The sequence below is a fragment of the Gambusia affinis genome, linkage group LG07, assembly GCF_019740435.1.
Source record: "Gambusia affinis linkage group LG07, SWU_Gaff_1.0, whole genome shotgun sequence".
NCBI lineage: Eukaryota > Metazoa > Chordata > Actinopteri > Cyprinodontiformes > Poeciliidae > Gambusia > Gambusia affinis.
This window is the reverse complement of record NC_057874.1, coordinates 14,418,269-14,439,869: the sequence shown is the minus strand read 5'-3', so window position 1 is coordinate 14,439,869 and position 21,601 is coordinate 14,418,269. Positions and strand designations below refer to the sequence as shown.

Here is a 21,601-nt window from a genome sequence, read left to right as displayed (position 1 = left end):
CTTCGGAGTTTAAAACAAACGTCATCAGAAAAACGTTGGAAGCGAAGCCACCCTTGATGACGTAGCTAGATAAACTGCATATTAATGTTAGCTAGGATGTGAAAAAAACAAAAGCATATGCTCTCTTTCTGCCTTAAAATATGTTAACCACTAAAGGAGTAAAAATACAGAAACAGAGAACCACGATGAAACATCTATGATGACCGTTGGAAATCAAATAGAATTCTTACATGGCCAGCGCAAAGACATTATTAGTACAGTACCACTACTGTAATGTGTAAACAGTAAATTACAACTTCAAAACATACAGTAAGTTACTGTAATGCTATGTACTATACCCATAATGCAATGCAAATTACAGTAACTAATTGTAAAGATGTTTTATGTTAGTTTACTGGGCATTTTTGTATTTAGCTGTAAAAATACAGTAAAGGCTAACAGTGCAAGATATTATAAATACAGTACCACTACTGCAATGTGTAAACAGTAAATTACTGCAACTTCAAAACATACAGTAAGTTACTGTAATACTATGTCCTTTACCCATAATGCAATGCAAATTACAGTAACTAATTGTAAAGATGTTTTATGTTAGTTTTACTGGGCATTTTGCGGTATTTAGCTGTAGAAAATACAGCAAAGGCTAACAGTGTATCTATCTATCTATCTATCTATCTATCTATCTATCTATCTATCTATCTATCTATCTATCTATCTATCTATCTATCTATCTATCTATCTATCTATCTATCTATCTATCTATCTATCTATCTATCTATCTATCTATCTATCTATCTATCTATCTATCTATCTATCTATCTATTTATCTATCTATCTATCTATCTATCCATCTATCTATCTATGCTGGCTGTGATTTCTGTCAGGTTCCCCAGGGCTCTGAGGTAAAGACAGTTTTATGTTCTGACAACTTGGCACTGTCTGCAGTTCTGTGTCGGTGTGCGCACTAAGAAACAAGCGTTGGTGCGTCTTTTCCGCTCCAGTGTCCACCGGCACGGTGTTTAAGCACAGTGGTTTCCACTGCACCTTCAGGAGAAAGATTTAAGCGTGGTGAAGAAAAGAAGAGGCAGAAGTGTAAAATATTTTGTCTATACACAAAGCAAAGAGGAAGTTCTCCATGTGTTTTTTGTTTAGTATTTTTTTTTTATTAGATATAGATTAGAAATAATTGTTTGGTTTGTAATCGGTTCTTGTTAAACCTCTTCCATGGAAACCAAAATATTTTTTTTTTTCCTATTTAAATGTCAAACATAAGACGTATTATTTAAATTTTTTTTTTTAGTGCAGTCTTCACAATTAAATTGCAAGTGGACAAGAACTGAAGCAGTCGGAATCGGTTTTTCATTTCAAAACGCTTATTGTGGTTACACAGACCTTAAGCCTCTTGCGTTGATTGATCCCTTTTGGTAAAACATAAAACAGGTTTTATAAAGTCCCGTCATATCATAAATTTGTTCTGTCTTAAAACGGACACAGATTTTGTCATCTCTTAATACGGTTTCAGTGGTTGAGTGTTTACATTTAAATTGAAAGTTTGACTTATTTGATAGTCATCCAAAGAAGAAAATGAAAGATTAATTAAAAAGTCAGCTGGTTGTTCTCCAGAGCAATCCCATCTGTGCTCTTAACTTGTATGGAGGAAGACAGTTTGACAGGGACACCTGTAATAGCCTTGTAGAAATAAAATAGCACAGACAGGCAATTCCAATGATTATACCATGATCATAGAAAACCCATCCAACACTAAGAACTCACTAGGATGTACATAGATCTAAAAAAGTGGTCAAATATGTTGTAAAAGCTCACCACAGGAACCCTTAAGATGGGCTGGTGCAAATAGAAATGAGGATCTATAGCAACCAACTGTGTGTGGATGTAACATTTCGTGAACCGAATGCTGGAATCTGGAGGAAAGGTTGTGCTTGTCTTTTGTGGTTTACAGAAAATAGAAGGAAAAATAAGTAAAGTTAGAGAGGGGAAGAGAAAAAGATGGAAAGTGAGAGGGAGCGATGTTCGTGGTCGGTAACCCGCTGAATAGAGGAAATACCAGGTGCACACACACGCACACACACACACACACGGACACAGGTGCAAAAACACAGAGACCGTAGACAAGCATAAAGACCTGCTTTGTATCAACTAAATGTTTGGTGTTAATCTGTGTGCATTTGTGCATATGTGTGTGTTCTGGGGCTTGCTGAGAAAGCAGGGTGAGGATGCAGTCACGGGGAGAAAGAGGAGGGAGGAGAGGGACGAGAGTGAAGGGCTTCAAGTGTTCTTCACTCACCTAAGGCTCCACCATAATAATTAGAGGGAGTAATTTTAGCTTGGAGGAAACCATATTTTTTTTCTCTTCTTTGAGTTTTCTTAACCGAAGACAACGCAGACGGGTTTTAACGAGCCCAGAATTCACACTGACTCTTTGTAACAAGCAGATACTGAAGTCTAACAAAATATCCGAATAAACTATCATTGCAGTACTAGAACTTGTTTGGCACATGCTAATGCTATTTGATCAGGAAATGGTGGAATCGTTTAAGTCCGTTCTTAGAGTTCCAAAAGAAGATTTTATTTGTGGCTCTTGTTGCTTTGTGTGCTAAACAGTTTTGCCACCACAATTGTAGCGGCAATCTTTTTGACATTTCTTTAACATTTGGAGAGATCTACATTGACTATTCAATGCGCTAATAAGACTAATTAGGAGAGTTTAAAAAAGTGAAAGCGTGCTTTTAAAAAAACAGGTGACTGAGACTATTTGCGATGCTATAGTTGATATTACTGCCAACTACATGGAAACTTTAATGATTTTTACATTTTTTATTTTCTTATCTCATCTTTAAACATTTTCCATAATGGGTCATCTCCTCTGACATATAAACAAGGCGTCCCCATTTCTCGAGTGAATATGACACTTTTCTTAAATAAATTGTAAGCAAATCTGAAAATATGCTTCATCTTTTGAATGCCACATTGTTAAGCAAATCAACAAGAATGAGCAGGTTTCAATCCACGGTTTGGACAAATAATAAATATGCATTTCTGTTGATGACACTCTTTGTAAAACTACCATTTGTGTTGCGCATGTGTGTGTGGGATGTGATTTGTGTAAAGGGCCCAGATCCTTCAGGAAAGCAGTCAGCAGGCAGTTATTTGTATTTTAATGAAGGAATCTGAAACATGGAAAGAAAGAAAGAAAAAAAAAAATAGAATGCAAAGTTTGATCCAAGATATTCCGGGAAAAGTTTTGACACAATGGACAATGTGAGTCTGAGTCGGCATATAAATGTTTGTGCAAGCAAGACTCGCTCTGACACCCAGGAGAAAAACAGCATTAACTTCTGATGCTTCAAGCTGACGTGTTAGACACAAACAAACACCACTTCATGAATCAGTGGAGGGGGGATAAAAATAACAGACAGAGCTTACTCCCACAACTTGTGACACACAAGTTTACACTCCTTGAGCATCAAAGTGTCTTTGGAGTGTTTGGGTCAGGCAGAGATGTTAAGCTAGCTCTTTTCACTTTTGAGATATTTCCTTCTGTTTTCATAAAAAAAATATATCAACAGAAATCTTGTGTGCATGCATTTTTATAGTTCCAGTGGAATTAGTCGGCACATTGTGAGTGGGAGATTATTAAAGCACTGATGAGCAAAGCTGTGGACGTTTTTCGCTATTGGCACAGGAAAGACTGACAATGACAAGAGGTTGGCCATCTAATTGTTGTCACATCTGTACATGACATCACAGCCTGTTATGTAGAAGGCATGGGACAGTTTATGCTATGACTAGGTATTTAAAAGTTATGGTTTTCAAGAACATTGATGAATTTTGCATTTAACTGCTTGTGCAATTTAAAGCCCTTCTAATAAGTGACCAGTGTTTTTCTTCAGCTATATTTGAAGTTACAAAGAAGTGCAGCGTTGGCCGTCCCCTACCTGAGTAATTTTTCTGACACATTTTACAATTTGGAAATATTGAATTAATAAGTTAATGTCTGTCATTAAGTTTAAGAATAATAAAAAATAAAAAAATCCAAACAGTTTTTAAAGTTAAGTGATCGGAACCGATCTGCAGTTGCCCCCTAAATTTGAATGTTGTGGCATTAGTGGCTCTTATTTCACAGTGAAGGTAGAGGGAAGTGTAAGATATGCAGTGATGAACCCAAAACTGTAAGTTAAGGACAGTTGGATCAAGGACTATAACTTCATCACATGATCCACCTTTTAAACCAGCTGAGCAAAACAGCATCCTCTTGTTGTGGTTTTTGCTTTTTTGTGCACACACAAGCTTCGTTTGTGCTACATCACTGAACGAGACAGAGAGCAGGCACCTTTGGACGTGTGCAGTAGGATGTACCTACAGTGTTGAAGGAAAATGCCAAATTCCCATAACGTCATCTGAGTTGTCCATGACACATTAACATGTGTACCAAGTACAGGATGGGTGAAGATTCCTACAAACAGCCATACGTCAAGATCAGAGCAGCAAAACTAAATGTAATTTAACCAGTGATAATTCTGGATTGTTGCTGTAGGTTTTGTATGAAAATAAACATACAAAAACATATCCCAGATGTTGTATTATTTTACTCACAGTGGAAGTGATCACTGTTTTACTGTTTCAAATAAAAGCACTTAGATAATATGAGATTTTTTTTGCTTGTTTTAAATTCTTGTGTAATTGTTGTATGCCAGGAAACCATGAAAAAGCAGAGTATTTTACTCAAGGTTATTACAACAGTAAACAGACGTGCCCATGCCTGTTGTGTACAAATTGTTCGGTACAATTTGCTGTGCATAAACATGTTGCACAGGTTACTGATGTTGTAAAAAAAAAAAAAAAAAAAAAGTCTTCCTCTGAACATGGAGTCAAATGCATTCATCTCATATGAACTGAAGCACACACACACACACACACACACACGCACACACACATACCTGTTGCTGCTGCAGGTGCAGTAAGTCGACCGGACTGATCTCCCCATTGGTGTCTCCATTGGACCCACCCTCTCTCCCTCCCCCTCCATCAGATTGGCTGCTTAGGCTGCTGACTCCATTTTGGTTGGACGGTGTTGTTCGAATGGTCTCAGAGGCTGATTCCACCATCATCACTGGCACCTATGTGGAAAGACATGAAAGGAGGAAGATCAGACTCAAGTGATCACAACAGGTTCAGTAAAATGCTTACCGGACAAAACAAGCATAACAGAAAGATTGACAGATACACAGCATGGGATTGTGTGCGTTCATCTAATGTTTAAAAAGACCTTTGGGGATTAACTTTTCACACACAAGTACATACAGAAAAACAGCTTTGGCAGAAACTTTTTTTTGTACTCGTGTGAATGTGGGTTCCGACACTCATGGATTAGGATCAGATGAGCAGCAAATCTAAACTGACAAGGCTCTTAATACTCCACTATACAGTTAAATAACACACACATTTCTCCAATAATCAGATATGGCATGTGTGCGCTGTGTGCAAGCCAGGATCAGGTTGGTCTTTGAGACAGATCTGTTTGATGCACCATCAGAGGGGCCTCCCTAATTAGAGCGTGTTCCCTGCACAAAAACCTGACAAAACGAGCCGTTCCTGGATGTGTTGTTGTTTTTTTTTTTTTTTTCTTGAGAAACAACGCCTTGCAAACACACAGGAGCATTTGCCATCGTTAGGAGCCGAAGCGTGGGAGAGCGGAGACGTACACACACAGAGCGCACACGCGCACACTCACAGCAAAACAAAACAAACCTTCACACAGGAACGCAGGGCTGTGAGCTCCTAATGACGGCCTCTATCTCGTCTTTCTGCCTCATCCAGTTTTGGAAATTAGCGCACACAAGTGCACACTTTTAAAGGGGGAAAGTTCGGCTGCTTTTATTTCAGCTACCTGGAGTGGGTACACAAAACGCCATCGAGGCATTCTACCCGCCTCCTGTGTTGCGACTGTGTGTGATTTTCAGAGGCGTACAAGCCATGCCTTCTGGGGAAACAATAAAAGCCATTTCATGAGAGGATCTAACTTTTCTTTTCCTCTGAGGCAAGAACAGGTGAACTTGTGTGTGTGCGCATATATATTCTTTTTCTGTGAGACTGACAGCGGGTGCGGGTGTGAGAGATTGCTGGTGGCTTTGTTAATGGAATGCTGCCAGATGCTTGCAGACGGACAGGGACCTGAGCATATTACCGAGTGAGGGATACAAGCATGTGCAGGCAGATGGGCTGGTGGGTGTGCTTGTTAAATGGGCTGCTCTTTCAAAGCACAGAAATACATTTTTCTTGCTGAGGTGGCATCCTGCTAAGTTGATAGTTGTATTATTTTCCTAAACTTTTCACATTACTGTTGTCATAAGGAGGTTACACAATAATTTGTAATGCATTTTATCTGAAAATACTAGTCACGCTAATGATTTTAAATTTTAATAATGCATCTCTGACAAAACAAATTTTGCTTTGTGGTTTTTATTGAACAAGTCTTGACCTGAAGAAAGTTAAACCACAACTTCTCTAAAACTTCAGAGTTGTTGCTAATCAAAACATTTTCCAATACTAGATACAAAATTTTTAAGCTTTGTATCTATTGGTTGAATATAACGACGTGGTCAACAGTCATCTATATCTAAGTTTCATCTCTTCCACATGTTATTTAGTTTGACTTTCTAAACTGAATCTTAAGACACTACACTTGCTGATTCGAGATCCACAGTAAGGAGGCTAATCCCCACCTTTGGGAACTACTAATTTAGGCCTAAAATCTAACAGAAGAAAGCTAAAAAAGAGCTGTCGAAAATATTTAAACAAAGTCAGAAAGGAAGTTTGAATGACCTCCAAGTTTTTGGCAATGAGAAAGTTTCTTAAATCTAATGTATTATGCTGCCAGTGAATTTTGCTCAGCTGAACCTAAACCTGACAGTTTCCAATAGTTCAAACCTTCATCCAGTAAAGGCAGCACCACCTGACAAATTACTAATCCAGTGGTGAAGCATAACATTAGCAATGAATGTCTCTAATTCTTAATGATTAAACAAGTTGGTGGTGTGCAACGCCCTTTTAGCTGTTTGCTATTTTTAACTGTCACTGCTTTATAAGCAGTGACAGTTACTGCTTTATTCATTCATTCACAGCAACCAGCATATGTGTGCCAGAACCAGAGACAGCGTTCTTGAACCACTGCCTCTAAAACATCCTTAAACATCAGCTTGACGATATGCGCCATCACATGGATGCTGCAAAGCCAGCTAACCTTTGCACATGTCTGCTTTTGTGTGACTGTCTCGGTCGACGGCTCAGAGGCGTAGTAGCTACAACCTTACTTCAGCCACCTGTGACGCCTCAGTCCTTTCAATAAAATCCACAGAGATGGCAAAAAAGGTGGCAAGGTTCTGACTCTAAAGCCTCTTTCACAACATGGTTTTGTAGTAAACACAACTATGAGCTACCTCAACCAATCGCACAATGTGATCACAGGCAAAGTGAGCATGTAGATCATGTAGCTGAGACAGTGAAATTAAATTGGCATGGCTTACAAATTGTGGCCTCCGCCTGCAAAGGATTTTCCAAAGGCTCAGTGCTGCTTTGCACTCTTCACTGTTCAAATCCAATGCTTTAAATCCAAGCAAAGTTGTTAAGCACTATCGTTGGCATGTTATTGTCTTGATCAAATTCTGCTGATCAAAGTACTTGAACACTGGAAGATAATACGCTGCATCTGTTTAGTCTCAACCAGCACACTAAAGAGCAGCTGTTACTGTCTTTCCCATCTAAAATGTCACACTTGTTTAGCAATGTCATATTAAACCTCCTTGTTCACAGTGATAACAGGTTAGTGCTCCCTCTGGACGTGTACCACGGGGGTAATATTGGTGAAGCAATTTCAACCCTCCATTCCAGGTCCCTTCAGGTGATCCAGAGGAGTAATAAATATGTGTAAATCACAAAACACATAATTTGTGTTTTGTGATTTACACAAAAACAGATTTACCGTCTGAAAGAGGCCTAAGTGTTTTGCAGAAAATGCTGTTGTATTCCCAGTATCAATTCTTCTGAGAATTCAGAACTGAGAAGAGAAGGGTTATTGCGACATTTAAGGTTAGTCACTTATTGTTAGACCTCACTCCTCTTGCTTTTCGCCTCCATCCCATCCACTACCTCTTTCCTCCAGACCTCTCATGGGTCAAATTACTCCCTGAGGTAATATTATGAAACGAGGCATAGTGCTGAGTGATCAGCACATCTTGCCACACAGTCCACTGACTTTACACTGCAGTAGAAACTCCTCACATCATCACACATTTCACCAAGCATGAATCACCAGGCTGCTATCTAGCCTACGCTAAACTGAGCAGTCCTGTAATGTACTGTACACCCATCTGCTTCTTACTCTTCGTCATTGACCTTATTAGCAGTGAAGACGAGGCAGATAAAGAGACGGAGCTCACAGGTAGACAAGGACCTAATGGGAAAGCGGGGTATGTGCACAGCTCACGCCCTGCTTTTGCACCCAGTCACTGTGGGGCTATGCTCGTCTAAAGGGTGTGTACTTTGTCATATCCTGTAATGGGTGTATATAAGCTGGTGTAATGGAGGTCGGGAAAAAGGCAGGGGCATAAATCTACCCTGAAGTCTTTGATTAGGGTTATGATACACACATACACACTCACACAGAGACAGCTTTAAGTGTTTCTGGCAGTGAAGAGGAGCTACCCGTGCAGAGGCCTGCCTCAACCCGCCGTCACTCTTTCTGCATGTCTTTTTCTCGCACTTGCAATCTCCCCACATGCTAAAACCCCTCTCTCTCTCTTTTGAGCTGAACCCCTGACCTGAGAGTGTGTGTGGAGAGACATTCCCACTACCCCGAGGGGACCGAGCGAGGGAGGGGCACAGATCAGAGAGATAAAGAATGTTTGGAGGAGAGGGAAATAAAAGGCCTTTTTTGCCTTTTAATTGGGATAGCGAAGACAAGAAGCGAAATGGGACTCAACATGTTTCTGATGACTCTGGCATATGCATGCTTGTGTCGGCGTGTGTGTGTGTTTGTCCAGGAGGCTGACATCTACCTTTGTACTGTAATGGATTAGCTCACAGCAAGCACCGAGTGCATGTATTTATATGTGCATCTGTCGTGATTGATGAGCGGGAGAGGAATTAGGATGAGTCCTGTTAAGACACGCTGCTTGTTCAGAAGTTCCCGAAAATTTTAGCACTATTAATAATCAGAACTCATCGCTCCCGCTTTTCCCACTGCTGCTCGCCCTGGGTGTTTAGAGTTCAAACAAGCCGAGCCAAATGCCTAGTGAGCCAGCTCACCATTGCAGACTCTCTGGCTTTGTCCGAGGGATTGGCCCTGTCAGATTCCTCTTGGTCACTGCTTGTCAGCCATGGAAAGCCAGACCAGATTTACTTTTTTGGTGCGCAAGGGGGGAGCGAGTTGTGTACAGCTTGTATTTATGTGTGCATCTGTGTTTACAGCAGCTTAGCGAGATAATAAGTCTTTATCGTGTTATGCCTCATGTGGGAATATTTGCAGCAGTCCCAGAACGCCTGTTCTGTTTCCTCTGCCTTGCATCAGCTCACAGGAACGCTGCTTATTAGGCAAAGAACTGAGAGAATAAGACTGGGAGGGAGGGCATGCACAGGAGGGGAAGAGGGTGGCAGGGTACAGGAAAAAAAAAATGTCTGTGCCAGTATCTACACTCCATCATCCATTGACTTTAATCTGACTATTGAATTATCTTTCCTGCACTCTGTTTGCTGACTTTCTCCCCTCTGGTTACGGTAGCTGGTTCAACCCTGGAAAACATTAAAGTCTTCAACCCTAAAATAGATTCCACATAGGTTATTCCTATCATCTTTGATAGTTCAATCAATATTTGTGAACAAGCGAGAAAGACTCTCGTAGAGACGGCATATCAGAGAACTGGGAGCCTAACATGTTTAGTAATCAGGCAGCAGAATCCTGAGGAGCCTCTGTTGACTTGTGAATTTATAAAGTATTTGGTTTACTCGTCGAGTGACGGAAGTTTTCGCCGGCTATGGGGACCCTAGACTAATGTGTTACCATCCTTCATCCCTTTGCTGCACAGTACCAGAAAACTGTCTGTAAGCAGAATCCTGTATTTAGACATTCTTGGCTATATTCTGTGGTCCAGAACAACCCAAACAGCCATGGTGTGTACACACATAGCACTCTTGTCAAGGTAAGGCCGTTTTAAAACTGCAGCTAAAAAAGGTACATGCTCCTTATCAGCTGACTGCCGTTTCAACCCAACCAGGTATATCATAGTCATACTATAGGGTATTCATATTTTGTCCAATCTGAATTTTTTTGGGGGGGAAAATGCTAATAAAGGTAACAGTCTTTTATTCTGCACCAAATAAATTATATAGATTGTTTTATTATGACTGAAATCAGCGCTGCCACTCCCCCAAATCCTGCTGTAAACTGCTGGCCAGCTGGGTAAAACTAGGTTTGTACACTTTTCTTGTGCTTACAAGAAAGACTAGATTTGGCAATATCCTCCAGTTGAGAAAACAGTCACAGTGGGTGTGGAAACAAACTAAAAGAGCACAACTGATCACTCTTTGTATAGAGAGGTTGCTTTCAAACTGCATTTAGTGAGCTAAAACTCGAATGCCTGTTACGCAGTGAACTGCCGGTCGATTACCTGAAAAGATAACCCCACTATTTATCCAGATAACATCAGATTGTGTATTTGTGTTATTTTACAGCAGTTGTTTTTTTTAGTTTTAAATGCAACAATTATATAACGTTAAAGATTTGATCTTAAAATGTTTCGTGTTAACAATGTGATATAGTGCAATTTGTTTTTAGTCCAAATTACAACAAATTAACCCAAAGCTACAGGGGAATTTATAAAAGATTTTATTAACCCCAACTAGATGGGGATTTATTTCATTATAAATACCACTCACAATTAAAATACATCCCTATAGTATGTGTCTCTGAGTCCAGAAAAAGTCCCTATTTAGTATCAGTTAGCAGCAATAGGATTTGTAAAAAGTGTCAAAGTATTAGGGGCTCTGCTTTTTATTTATGCCTTTGACAGGGGCATGAGCTTTGACATGAAGACGAATTGTAATTTAGCAAACACAAGTTGCACACCCATATTCTCACACTGCAGCTCTTCAAATCTGGCATGCTACATAAACCATGACGTTGGCCTTGAGGGTATATGATTAAATCCCAAACCTAGGATAAAACCCCACCGACCAGATCTGGGCTCTTATGTCCCCATCAATCTTGTTTTACATTTACATTTAAGACAAACAAGAAAAACTGAGGAAAAAATAGAGACGTCTTGAACAGTGACTTGCATTGTGGCATTGAAAATAATAAATAAGCTATTTATTCTCATTCACTTATACACGCAAGCTAATCACTTGAAGTAGGGGAATCCTATGCCTAAAAAGACATGTTGAAAGGATTTGCTTAAAACACACAATCACATAGTTTTCCCAACATTTTTCAATAAACAGCTATAAGCATTGAGTGCAATAACTAACACATACTGCTTAATCTGTTCTGTGTGAGAGATGCTAAAAAAGTGTGGTATTTTTGAGCTCAGTGCTATGAATAAAAGAAGGCCAGAGGATGGCAAAACATTTTATCAAAAGTGATACACCAAAATATGACAGACAAGTTTGCAGCAGAAAACCAGACCAGACAAGTCAGGTAAACGTTCACACAGAGCTAAAGTCAGCTGCTAACAGCACTCCCTCAGGCCTCTTTGGCTTCAAGCCATTGCTAGCATGTTGGCTAACAGGATCTAGCTAATGCTAGGTGTCGCCGTCTGCTCTGGCCTGACTCCAGCGCTAACAGGTGAACTCCATTATTCTAGACAGATAGTTAGCAGAGAGCCCGTATCTACAACAGACTGCCTGGAAGGTTATAAAGGGCGTTGACAACCTAGAAGGAGAATATAGTGGCAATAGCCTCCAGGTATGACCTCGAGTGTGCTGTGAAGCTGCCTATAAAGGTTTTCTGTTGGGGAATGGAGAGAAAAAAGGGGTGATTGTGATGATTTCTTTTCTCAGGCAAACAAAGGTTTGATTTTTTTGTGTAATTAACTGCCACGTGACAATTTGACTCAACTGAATTTTAACACAAAAATGTGTGACCTACAAAATCAGGATGAAGGCAGCCGTCACTCAGTGACAACTTCAACAAGGACAGTGAAGAAATAGAGTGCTTATCTGCTGAAGAAACTGGATGTTTAGAGAATCCCATTTCCACTAATGTTACTGGGAAGTTGAGTGGAAGGATAAACTGTCTCAGAAAAAGATGGAAAAAGATAGAAAAACAACATAGTAAAAGACTGCAGACTTGAAGAGATTGTGAAGCAAAGCCCATTCAAGTGCTTAGGTTGTGACGTTTCCACTGTCGGTGATGACTTGAAGAGTCGCGTCACCAGCTGGTGTTGGTCCACTGTGTTAAATCAAGTCCCGGTTTAATCATTTGTGCTGGATTGGCCAGTGAATGTCTGTTATCAAAAGCACAGAGGATCTATGGAGTACTTGCATGAGGAAGATGAGAGTCACCTAAATCAACAATGCAGAAAGCTGCTATTGAAGCAGCCTGGGCTTCCTTAATGCCACTGCAGGCCCACAGGTTCACTCCCTCCTATTATACACTGCATAAGAACTATAGTACATAGTTTGTACTAAATCTTAATTTGGCTTTACTTGGTAATAATATTCTACTTTTCTGAGAAGCTAAATGGCAGCAGATTTAGGCAACAGGCTAAATGTGCCACTGGGTTGTCATTAGTCGTAACCCTACATTTAATCTATACTATATACATAGAAGCTCAACTTTCTTTTAGACTGAATTACTGAAACAAATCAGTGATATTCTAACTCTTATTGATGTACAGTACAATACCATATTTGTATCCTCTCCTCTTCCTCCTAGGCATGCATCTTTGTTTGCTCTTGCATGTGTGAACTGTGAGCCTGCTTCGGCCGCCTGCACCTCTTTGAAGACAAAGTCCCTGTTTACAGAGCCCATAAAGATTAGCCTCCCTTAGTCAGGTGGGTTCTGGAGCCATAGGTAAACACACAACGCATTCCGCACCGGTGAGATCGCTCCGTATGCCTGTGTGTGTGTGTGTGTGTATATGACCGGGGCAAACATCCACTCCTGCCTTCACCCTGACCGTTACTTTAGAGTGCAGTAAGTGATTTACCAGCTTGCAGACTGCCGTCTGTTCGAAAAATGCTGGAGACAGACACAAAGATACACACAAATATTTGTAGAGGGAGCGGACTTCATGCGCACCTCATTTATCTGGAAATCGCACGTTGTACATTCTTAAAGAGGTAAAGCACACGTGTGTGACTCACATTTGCGAGTTGGAAATTAACCTGCCCTCACAGGGGTGAACAAAAACAAAAAACCCTGCTTTCACCTTAATTTCTCAGCTAGTGGAGACAGAGGTCGGCTGCAGCGTCGAATATCGCTAAGTCCGTATTTAACATGGAAGTACAGAGGTGAGGAGGAATGCAGGGCAAGAAGTGGAAGAGCTGTTTAAAAAGGCGATGTGCCTTTATTTGGATCTAAAACCAGCTAGAGCGCCGCAGAGCAATTAGCAGCAGAATCCTATGAGAGCTCTTTATTAGAATGACCTTCACTGTGAGGGTAGGTGGGGGCCAGGGAGAGGGAAAGAAACACAGGAACAGGATGGAAAATTTGGAGAAAAACATAAGACAGTCATTGGGGAAACATGCATGATATGAAGGTAGAATAGATAAATAAACCTTGAAGCTTGATCAAAATTGATTGCAATAAAAAAAATTCTCAAAATTATGACAGTATGATTTCATCAAGTATCACAGTTTCATTGTGTTAACATAAAAATATGAACATAAAGCAGGATCGCGGGTAATTTTTTTTTTTTTTATCTAAATGTAACACTTTTTCCCACTGCTTTTAAATTTAGGAGTAAATTTAAAGTGCTCATTTTTGATTTCCTATGGCCTATTTACGATAACGTAAGTAATTAGTCTGGGTATCTGCTGTTGTAGGGCCCACAGACAGCTGATAAAGAGAAATGCTGTTTGTAGATATCAATATTTTCTCTGACAGGAAATGTTTCAAAACAGCTGAAGTAAGAAAAACGTCGTGCCATTTCAGCGACTTGACTGGTTATGCAAAAGATGGTGGAGAAACCTACACTATTCAATGTTTCATCCTGCCAAAGAAAACTCCAGTTGCTCCGTACAAATAGCATGATGGAAAATATTTGAAGCTTTGAAATCAAAATCATAGTAATTTTTAATATGTTTATTCTTCCTATTCTCTGCTGAAAGTGTTGCTCTATCGCAGCCTAAATGATTTGTAAGTCTTTTTCCTCCTTACAGGAGGAATAGAGCTCCATGTCTATGCAGGTACGTGTGAGAAAAAGGACTCCCTCCACCTAATATTTAACAAGGAAGTGATCTACTGCCAAATCAGATTTTCTACTATTGTCATTGAGAACATCACCCAGTTTTTACATTTAATTAAATGGGATAAAAACTGAGGAAGAAATAGATAAAAAAAAAGAAATATATTATATGAAGTGGTAAATGTGCCAATGGTTGCCTTTAGCAGAGAAATAATTTCATTTGTGATCAAAATTTGCATTACAAGGCAGATGAAATGATTTAATACCTGGAAAATGGGCAACAGCAACTTTCAATAATAAAGAGTGACAATGGGTTTAAAAATAGTGCTTTAAAAAAAAAAAATAAATATCAAAGTGGACATGATATAATTTTATACATCGGCTTTCAAGTCGGGCACTTCGCATTTCCTAGTTAATTAATAGATTGGATCAGAGCGAGTTTAATCAAATATAATTGAATAAGTCCACAGTAAAAAAAAAATGGAAGAAAAAAAAAAACAGGCCAGACTTTAAAGGAGACATGCAGGGAGAATGATAGCATGTCCAGTTCTCAAATTAATTGAATTTTAGTACTTTTGAACTTGGTCCAAGCTGTTGCAGAGGTAATTAATTCGTATCCTATCCAAAAGTGCTAAAACAAGATGATATCCCTAGGCATTATGTAGGGATGAGCACGGAAACAAAGTTTTTTTTTTTCTTTTTTTTTTTTTGAGGGGAGGTGGGAAGAGGGGGAACAATGTAATGAAAATAAACACTGATGTCTGCCAATGACAGCCCCTATAATATATTGCAGATTGTTGTTAGTTTTATGTTCTTTTCATCCTTTTTCTCCTTTTGTCTTACAGGCCACAACTAAAACATTAATAATTTCTCAGGCAGTTCTCATTGTATTAAAAAATGTCTCCTTTATAATTTATCAGAGAAAGAAAAATCTTTGTTATAGTGACAAGCGTGCTAATTAATAGAAGTAGAAGGAACATTGAGAGAGTTCATACTAATTTGGAACATGCTAATATTAATAGAATAATTTATGGTGTAGTATAAATAAATTACTAGGGTAATGCGTTTGAAAAAGGGATGCCTTCAGTTCAATTTAGGAAAAAGAGAGTGAAAAAAATTGTCTGGCTCTTGGACAGGGGCATTAATAAGAGAGCTATTTCACCAGAGCAGAAAAAGGAAGAGACAAACTAAACATGCTCCGTTCACTTTTAAAATGCATCAATATTTCAGTCTGTTAATGAAAATTGGATGAAGAACACTTGTATTTTCCCGCCTTGTTATTTTCATTTGGAGTTAAAGGACTTGTTTAGTGGTGAATTTGTGCGGAATCTGCAAAAGGGTGCTGCATATTTAATTTTTATTTAATTTTTTTTTTTCAGTCTTAAAAGAAGCTGTTCTCTTTGGCTTTATGTAAACTAAAAGCTGCGTGCCAGGCAGGCTTCAAGACAAGCGGATAAAACAAAAAGGGAGAGAGAAGTGGACTGGGTCATTACCGTCCTTATTACTCCTCATTAAAACACACCCATCACAGAGGCATTTTCTGCGCACGTGTCCGAATGCGTGCGCGTGCACGTCCCCGGTGTCCCTGATGCGCACGTGTGCGTCCTCGTGCAGAAGTGACAAAATAAAAAAAAAAAGAGAGAGCGAGAACAATATAATTGGAGAAATGTACGCAGTAATAATAGGTATTCACAAAATGATAATTCATATTAAACAGAGTGCACAAAGTCAGCCTCATTTGCATGTTTTAGATTATATGCATTTCAAAAGTAATTTCCGCAGGGCATATGAATGACATTAATTCCCGAGCGGGTTCTGCTATAGACCTCAAACTATCAAACACTCAAACATTTAACAGATGAAAAAAAGAGGGAGCTGGTGCCTTGGCAAGGGGAGATTTCAAGGTTAAAGTATCTGAATGTTAATTTTAAACTTCTGTCTTGTGTTTTTTTTTTTTTTAAGTCTCTCCACAGAAAACTAAGAGTTCCTTTACTCAAAAGTAGTTTTTTTCTTCTTCTTCCTCTCGTTATTTCTCAGCCGTTAAAGTGCGCATGTTTCCCATACCAGTCCGAGAAGGACACCTTCCCTCCCAATCAGCCACCGTTTCCTCGCTTATACAGCACTCAGGTTTGTCTGGCCTCACACACACTGTGAGTCATGTGAAGGTTCCACTCCACTAGCAGACTGGCCCGGTCCAGCAGAGAGAAGGAGACGAACAGTAGTCCAACGTTAGGTAACATCAGATTGAGGGCAGAGGGAGAGCTGAGAAAAAGAATGTGGTGACGGCAGACAGAGGGATCCCTCTCCTCGTCTTTTTGTTCAGTGAAAGCGAGCTCGGGGCAGGAAACGGGCTTGATGAGTGTGTGATTCCAACGGAAAACTCGAATTCCACGGACAACATTCTTTTCTCATTAGGCAATCTGGATTGCAGACGCTCTCGAGCGTCGGTGCATCAGACGGAGACAATGTGTGCTGTTATCCACCTGTTCTCCTGACAAGGATTTGGCAAAGGCGCAGATATGTAGCCGGAGAAAAGAGGGGAAGAGAGAGCAGAAGAAAGGGGCCCGGCATGTCTGCGTCTTGTTTGTGGTTTGTCTTCATCTGTAAACAGAGCTGCTGCTGCTGTGAGCGAGTTAACATGTCATTATCTCATTACGAATTGATGGCTTCAGAGCAGGGGATTCAAGCTGTTTTGTTTGTGAGCGCTCGGTGACTGATGCTAAGCAAACACAACAACCACAAAACATACATACGCCGGCAGATGAGAAGAAAACTCCAGCAAACATACACACCCACACTGTTTAATAGTAGCTCTCTGGACATACTCTAATTTAAAAAGAAGCAATTGAGCTAGATGAGCCAAGAAATTGTCTGATGAATGAAATCAGATAATTTTCTTTTGCCTCATTCTTGGTTCCAGAGACTGTTCAGAAACTCAAAAATCCAATTGGCTATGAGGAGAGAAGCTTCAGAGGTAACTATTTTCAGTATCAGACGTCAAAAATAAATTCAGAGTTGTAGGAATCCTTGTGCAAGGAAACTAAAATGTTTTTGGTTCATTTTGGCTGCGAGAGAGAGCAAGGCTTTCAGCAAGTAACAGGAAGGTTGAACGCAGTAGCGCAAAGTTGCTTTGTTTTATCCCTTTGAGTTTTCAACCTCCGTGTGAACGGGAACAGGCTGGGTCTGGAAATCTTGGTACCCCAAGGATCTGCATTCTGTAGGGAAAACACTGAATGATGTTTTAGTAATTCTAGCCAAAATGATGGCTAATATAGGACGTTAAGGCCAGTTTAAAATGTGATAAACATCATGATTTTTTAATTTTTTTTATTTTAAAACATTAATAAAAGTCTTTTTCACAGCGACTGCTCTCTAGCAGCACTGCTACGGCCACATAAGCCGGTTTATCTTTAATTTATTCAATCCAAATTTAAAGAACTAAGAGTGTATATGGAAGAATACCTAGAGAAAAAAAAACTCATTTTAGGGGGCCAGGGAAACATTTGTTTCACTCACATGATAAATTCCTTGTTTCTTTTTTTTTCTTACCCTTTTTCATTTCTTTCCCAGCCAGTCATAAGAGATCTGTTCATCTGAGAAAGATGACAGCAGAAAGAAAAGAGGATTAAATCCTAAAGACACGGACCAATTTACTGTGCCACAGGGCAGCTGTGGGGCGCAAGTATCGAACAGGGTCTGTCTGTCTTAACGAAATGACCATCAGGGTGCAGCGTTCTCCGTTGGTCCACTCTGCCTTATCGATGCTGCGCTGCTCTGTCCATTCAGCAGCAAAGAGCCTTCCTATGGCTGCAGCCCGGCTCCGGATCAATGTCATGAGGAAATGCAGACAAACTGCTGCTAAACAGACCGGTCCCTGCCTGGAAGGCTCACGTTGCTTCCAGCTCCCCCTGGTTCAGATCGTTCCTCTAATGGAGGCCTCCGCTGGGGCCCCCGAGGGGCCCCTAACCACTGAAAACAGGCCCCTAAGGATTCACTCCCTCCTCCTTTTCTTTTTGTTATCTCCTCATCCCTCAATCGTTTTCCGTCCACAAAGCGATATCGATCTCATCCTGTTTAATCAGAAGTGTTGAGTTGTGCTCGTGTGCTCACAGCTTCACTGCGAAAGCCGAGTCCGTGTATTTTAGCCACTTACTGCAAAAGTCAGCCTGACGCTTTGGGGTAGCAAAAAAAAAAAAAAAAATACAGAGAGTGGAAAAATCCCTCTCTTTCTCAATCCCAATAAACACTATTGGGACCCCTCATTACACGGATCTTGACTAATCATTCTGCCGCATTTGTCTTCTGTATTAACGTTGAAAATAGAAAGAAATGAAAAAAGGGAGCGATGGAAAGAACCTGCATATTTGTCATTTCTGATTGTTTACCTTTTTCACGGCAAATTGATTTTTACATCTCCTGTTACTGGAAGCTGTGCGGGCCCGGCTGCCAGGCCCGTCTGACTCTGGGCTCGGCTGCCAAACCCATCCAATGGGCTTTATGACCTGGCTCTCCGGAGGACTTTTAAGGCTTTCAACTCACAAGTCATTTCAGTGATACAATACTGCTTTTGTCCTGACCACCTTTGTTGTTTTCTTTCTCTCTCTGCCGACTCCCACTCTTTCTTTCTTTTCCCTCACTTTTCATCTCCTTGTTACCAAGTCATTTTCCACCGGCTGAGGGCTGGTCATGCAGACCTGGACCTATTTCTTTGTCTATTCCTGTTTGTTTACAGAACCTGGGTCCGTTCCGTCATGACAGGTCAACTCTCAGTCTGAAAACCCAGAGCGAAGGAAATCCAACAGCTAAATCCCCCAGATGACATTTGAGGGTTGCTGTGGAGCGAGACCAGCTGAAGCTGCTAAGGGTCACTGTGGTGGCTGGGTGGTGCACTGTGGTTGGGATCTTCCTGGGCCTCTGGCAGGACTGAGGTTTCCCTGCAGAGACCTCCACTGAGCCAGGCAGCAGGCCTGAGCTAAACTGAGGCCAGAGCCAAGAATAGTCCTGAGTACAGAGGGCAGACCTAGCGGTGTGTTTGCCTGGTAAAACCCAAACAAACAACCTGAATTGGAGGCCTTGAGTGAGGTTCAGGCCAGATGCGAAAGAACAGCAGGAATCCACACAACATACGCAAACACCGCTGTACGATACAACAGTGGCTGAAATAGACCTGCGGAGAAAGATTTGAACCTTGTACACGCAGAACTGAGTCATGCCACCATGCCTCGGCAGATCGCACTTTTGTGAACCTCTGCCCGACACAGGGGTCTCTCCGGGTGTGTTTTGTGTGCGTGTCCTGCTCATGCTAACTGAGGTTCCTCAAGATCCCTTCCATATTCACACTAATGAGAGAAAATGGCCAGAAAACCTCTGCTGTAATTACTCCCTAAGGAGCAAGGCTTCAGCGTGGCCACGGTGCATGAATAAATACACACTTTGCACACACACACTAAAAATATACAGTGTGATGAAAAACTGGAGACAGTGAGAGGCTGACATTTAAGTGTGTTTGCATGTTGCGCACAGGAACACGTGTGTAATGAGATCATGTCATTATTGGAAATTTAAGGGCATCTGCTAATTAGGAGTGGGTCAAACAGTATGTATGTGAAATAAAATGTACATAAACAAATATTACCACTCTTCTGCTCACGATTTAATTCTGCCTTTGTGGATGCAAATCTCAATTTTCAAGGTTTACAGTCCATTCTGTGAAAAGATAAAAACAATGTATGTAGTGGAGATTTTTAGACTGATTTCAAGCTGCACATACATAATCAGCAGAAATAGTAGACGGACAGATGGAGGGGAAAAAGAAGTATTACTTCAAGACTTTATTTCCCATCTTATTATCTAAATCTATCCATACATCCATTGTCTATGCCCTCTTAAGGTTACATATGTCAAGAGATCAATGGGCAAAATGAGTGGACTCCTTTTACTGGATATCAAATTCTATTTATTTTTTTCCACACTTATCCCTGGAAAAACTCAAAATCAAATTTCATGCTTTTTAGTCTTCACGGGAGCACTGTAAAAATGCCGCCGCTCTTTTGTATGAGTTTGCCCGTGCATCAACTCAAATCCCGAGGAGACAATTGATCCGGCAACTTTTTGAAATCTCCATTCTTGCCAAAGATTTTGATTGCTGACTCTTCATATTCCATAAAGCCACAGAGCGATGTGCAGCAGCTCCACGGCTCTGCTTCAGCTAAAGCAAGGCGTCATAGTTACGCTCTGTATTTGCTTATAGTCATGCACCGCAGCAGTGACACACACAACAAAATCAAACAATCCTTTTTTGCCATCTGAGAGCGAATTGTTCAGAAAGTCTTGGAGGCACACACACACACACACACACAAACACACACACACACCATTGAACGCAGACGCACACGAAAACCCTGCCCTGTGTTTGTGGTGGCGACTCACAGCTGGTAACATCTGGATGTGTTTTAGCTGTGTTTACATTTCCAAAATGCTGAAAAACTAAAAACGAGAGACTGAACTCTGAAAAACACTGCAGGTGCCAGAGGAGTCATAAAAAACAGAGCAAGTCCAAAAATGAAGATTGTTTAAAATCTATCAGTGGAGTTAGATCACTCACATACAAACACGTTCACACACACATGCACACGCCCACACACACACAGATGTGCTTATTAGTGTTGGCCAACTGTAGTTATTGCCATAATCCGAGTCCAACAATAACTGACATCTGGTGCACTAACTGGCAGACTTGCAGCCCCTCCATCTCAGTTTTGTCCCTTTGAGCTTTCCTTACTGGAGTTGCTCAAATGAAAACTAGTGTTCACCAGCTGACAACCAGTCTTACGCACTCACCGCCACACACCACAAAGCAATTTCCTCCGACACACAAACACACACGCGCGCACTCCAAACAGCTGCATTTCCATTTTGCTTCCCCTAAATGACGAAAACACAAAAATAGTTGGACTTCATTCAGTCTAATCAAAGCTGACATCGGGAACAGCGCTGGGAGATGACGTCAACAATTAGGCTTCACGCACACACACACAGAGAGGGAGAAAAGAAAGTGGGGGAGTCTATAGGATGTAATTTTAGTGATTGGGTGTAATTTACCGGTGCAAGTTGAAACCAGACAGGGCAACCTGAGTGATCCCTGGGACAATGAGCTACCAAACACACACACAGGCACC

The 21,601-nt window shown here is 40.7% G+C and overlaps 1 protein-coding gene across 3 annotated transcripts in view; it reads right to left on the bottom strand.

Annotated features, from left to right (window-relative positions):
* The window catches only part of foxp4 (forkhead box P4), a 114,001-nt gene that overhangs the window by 68,132 nt on the left and 24,268 nt on the right, over positions 1-21,601 (bottom strand). For all 3 annotated transcript variants that reach the window (XM_044123049.1, XM_044123047.1, XM_044123048.1), the window contains exon 2: positions 4,959-5,138. In XM_044123049.1, coding sequence (XP_043978984.1) covers positions 4,959-5,129 — 171 coding nt within the window. In that variant the 5' untranslated portion in view covers positions 5,130-5,138. The remainder of the gene's footprint in view (positions 1-4,958; positions 5,139-21,601) is intronic.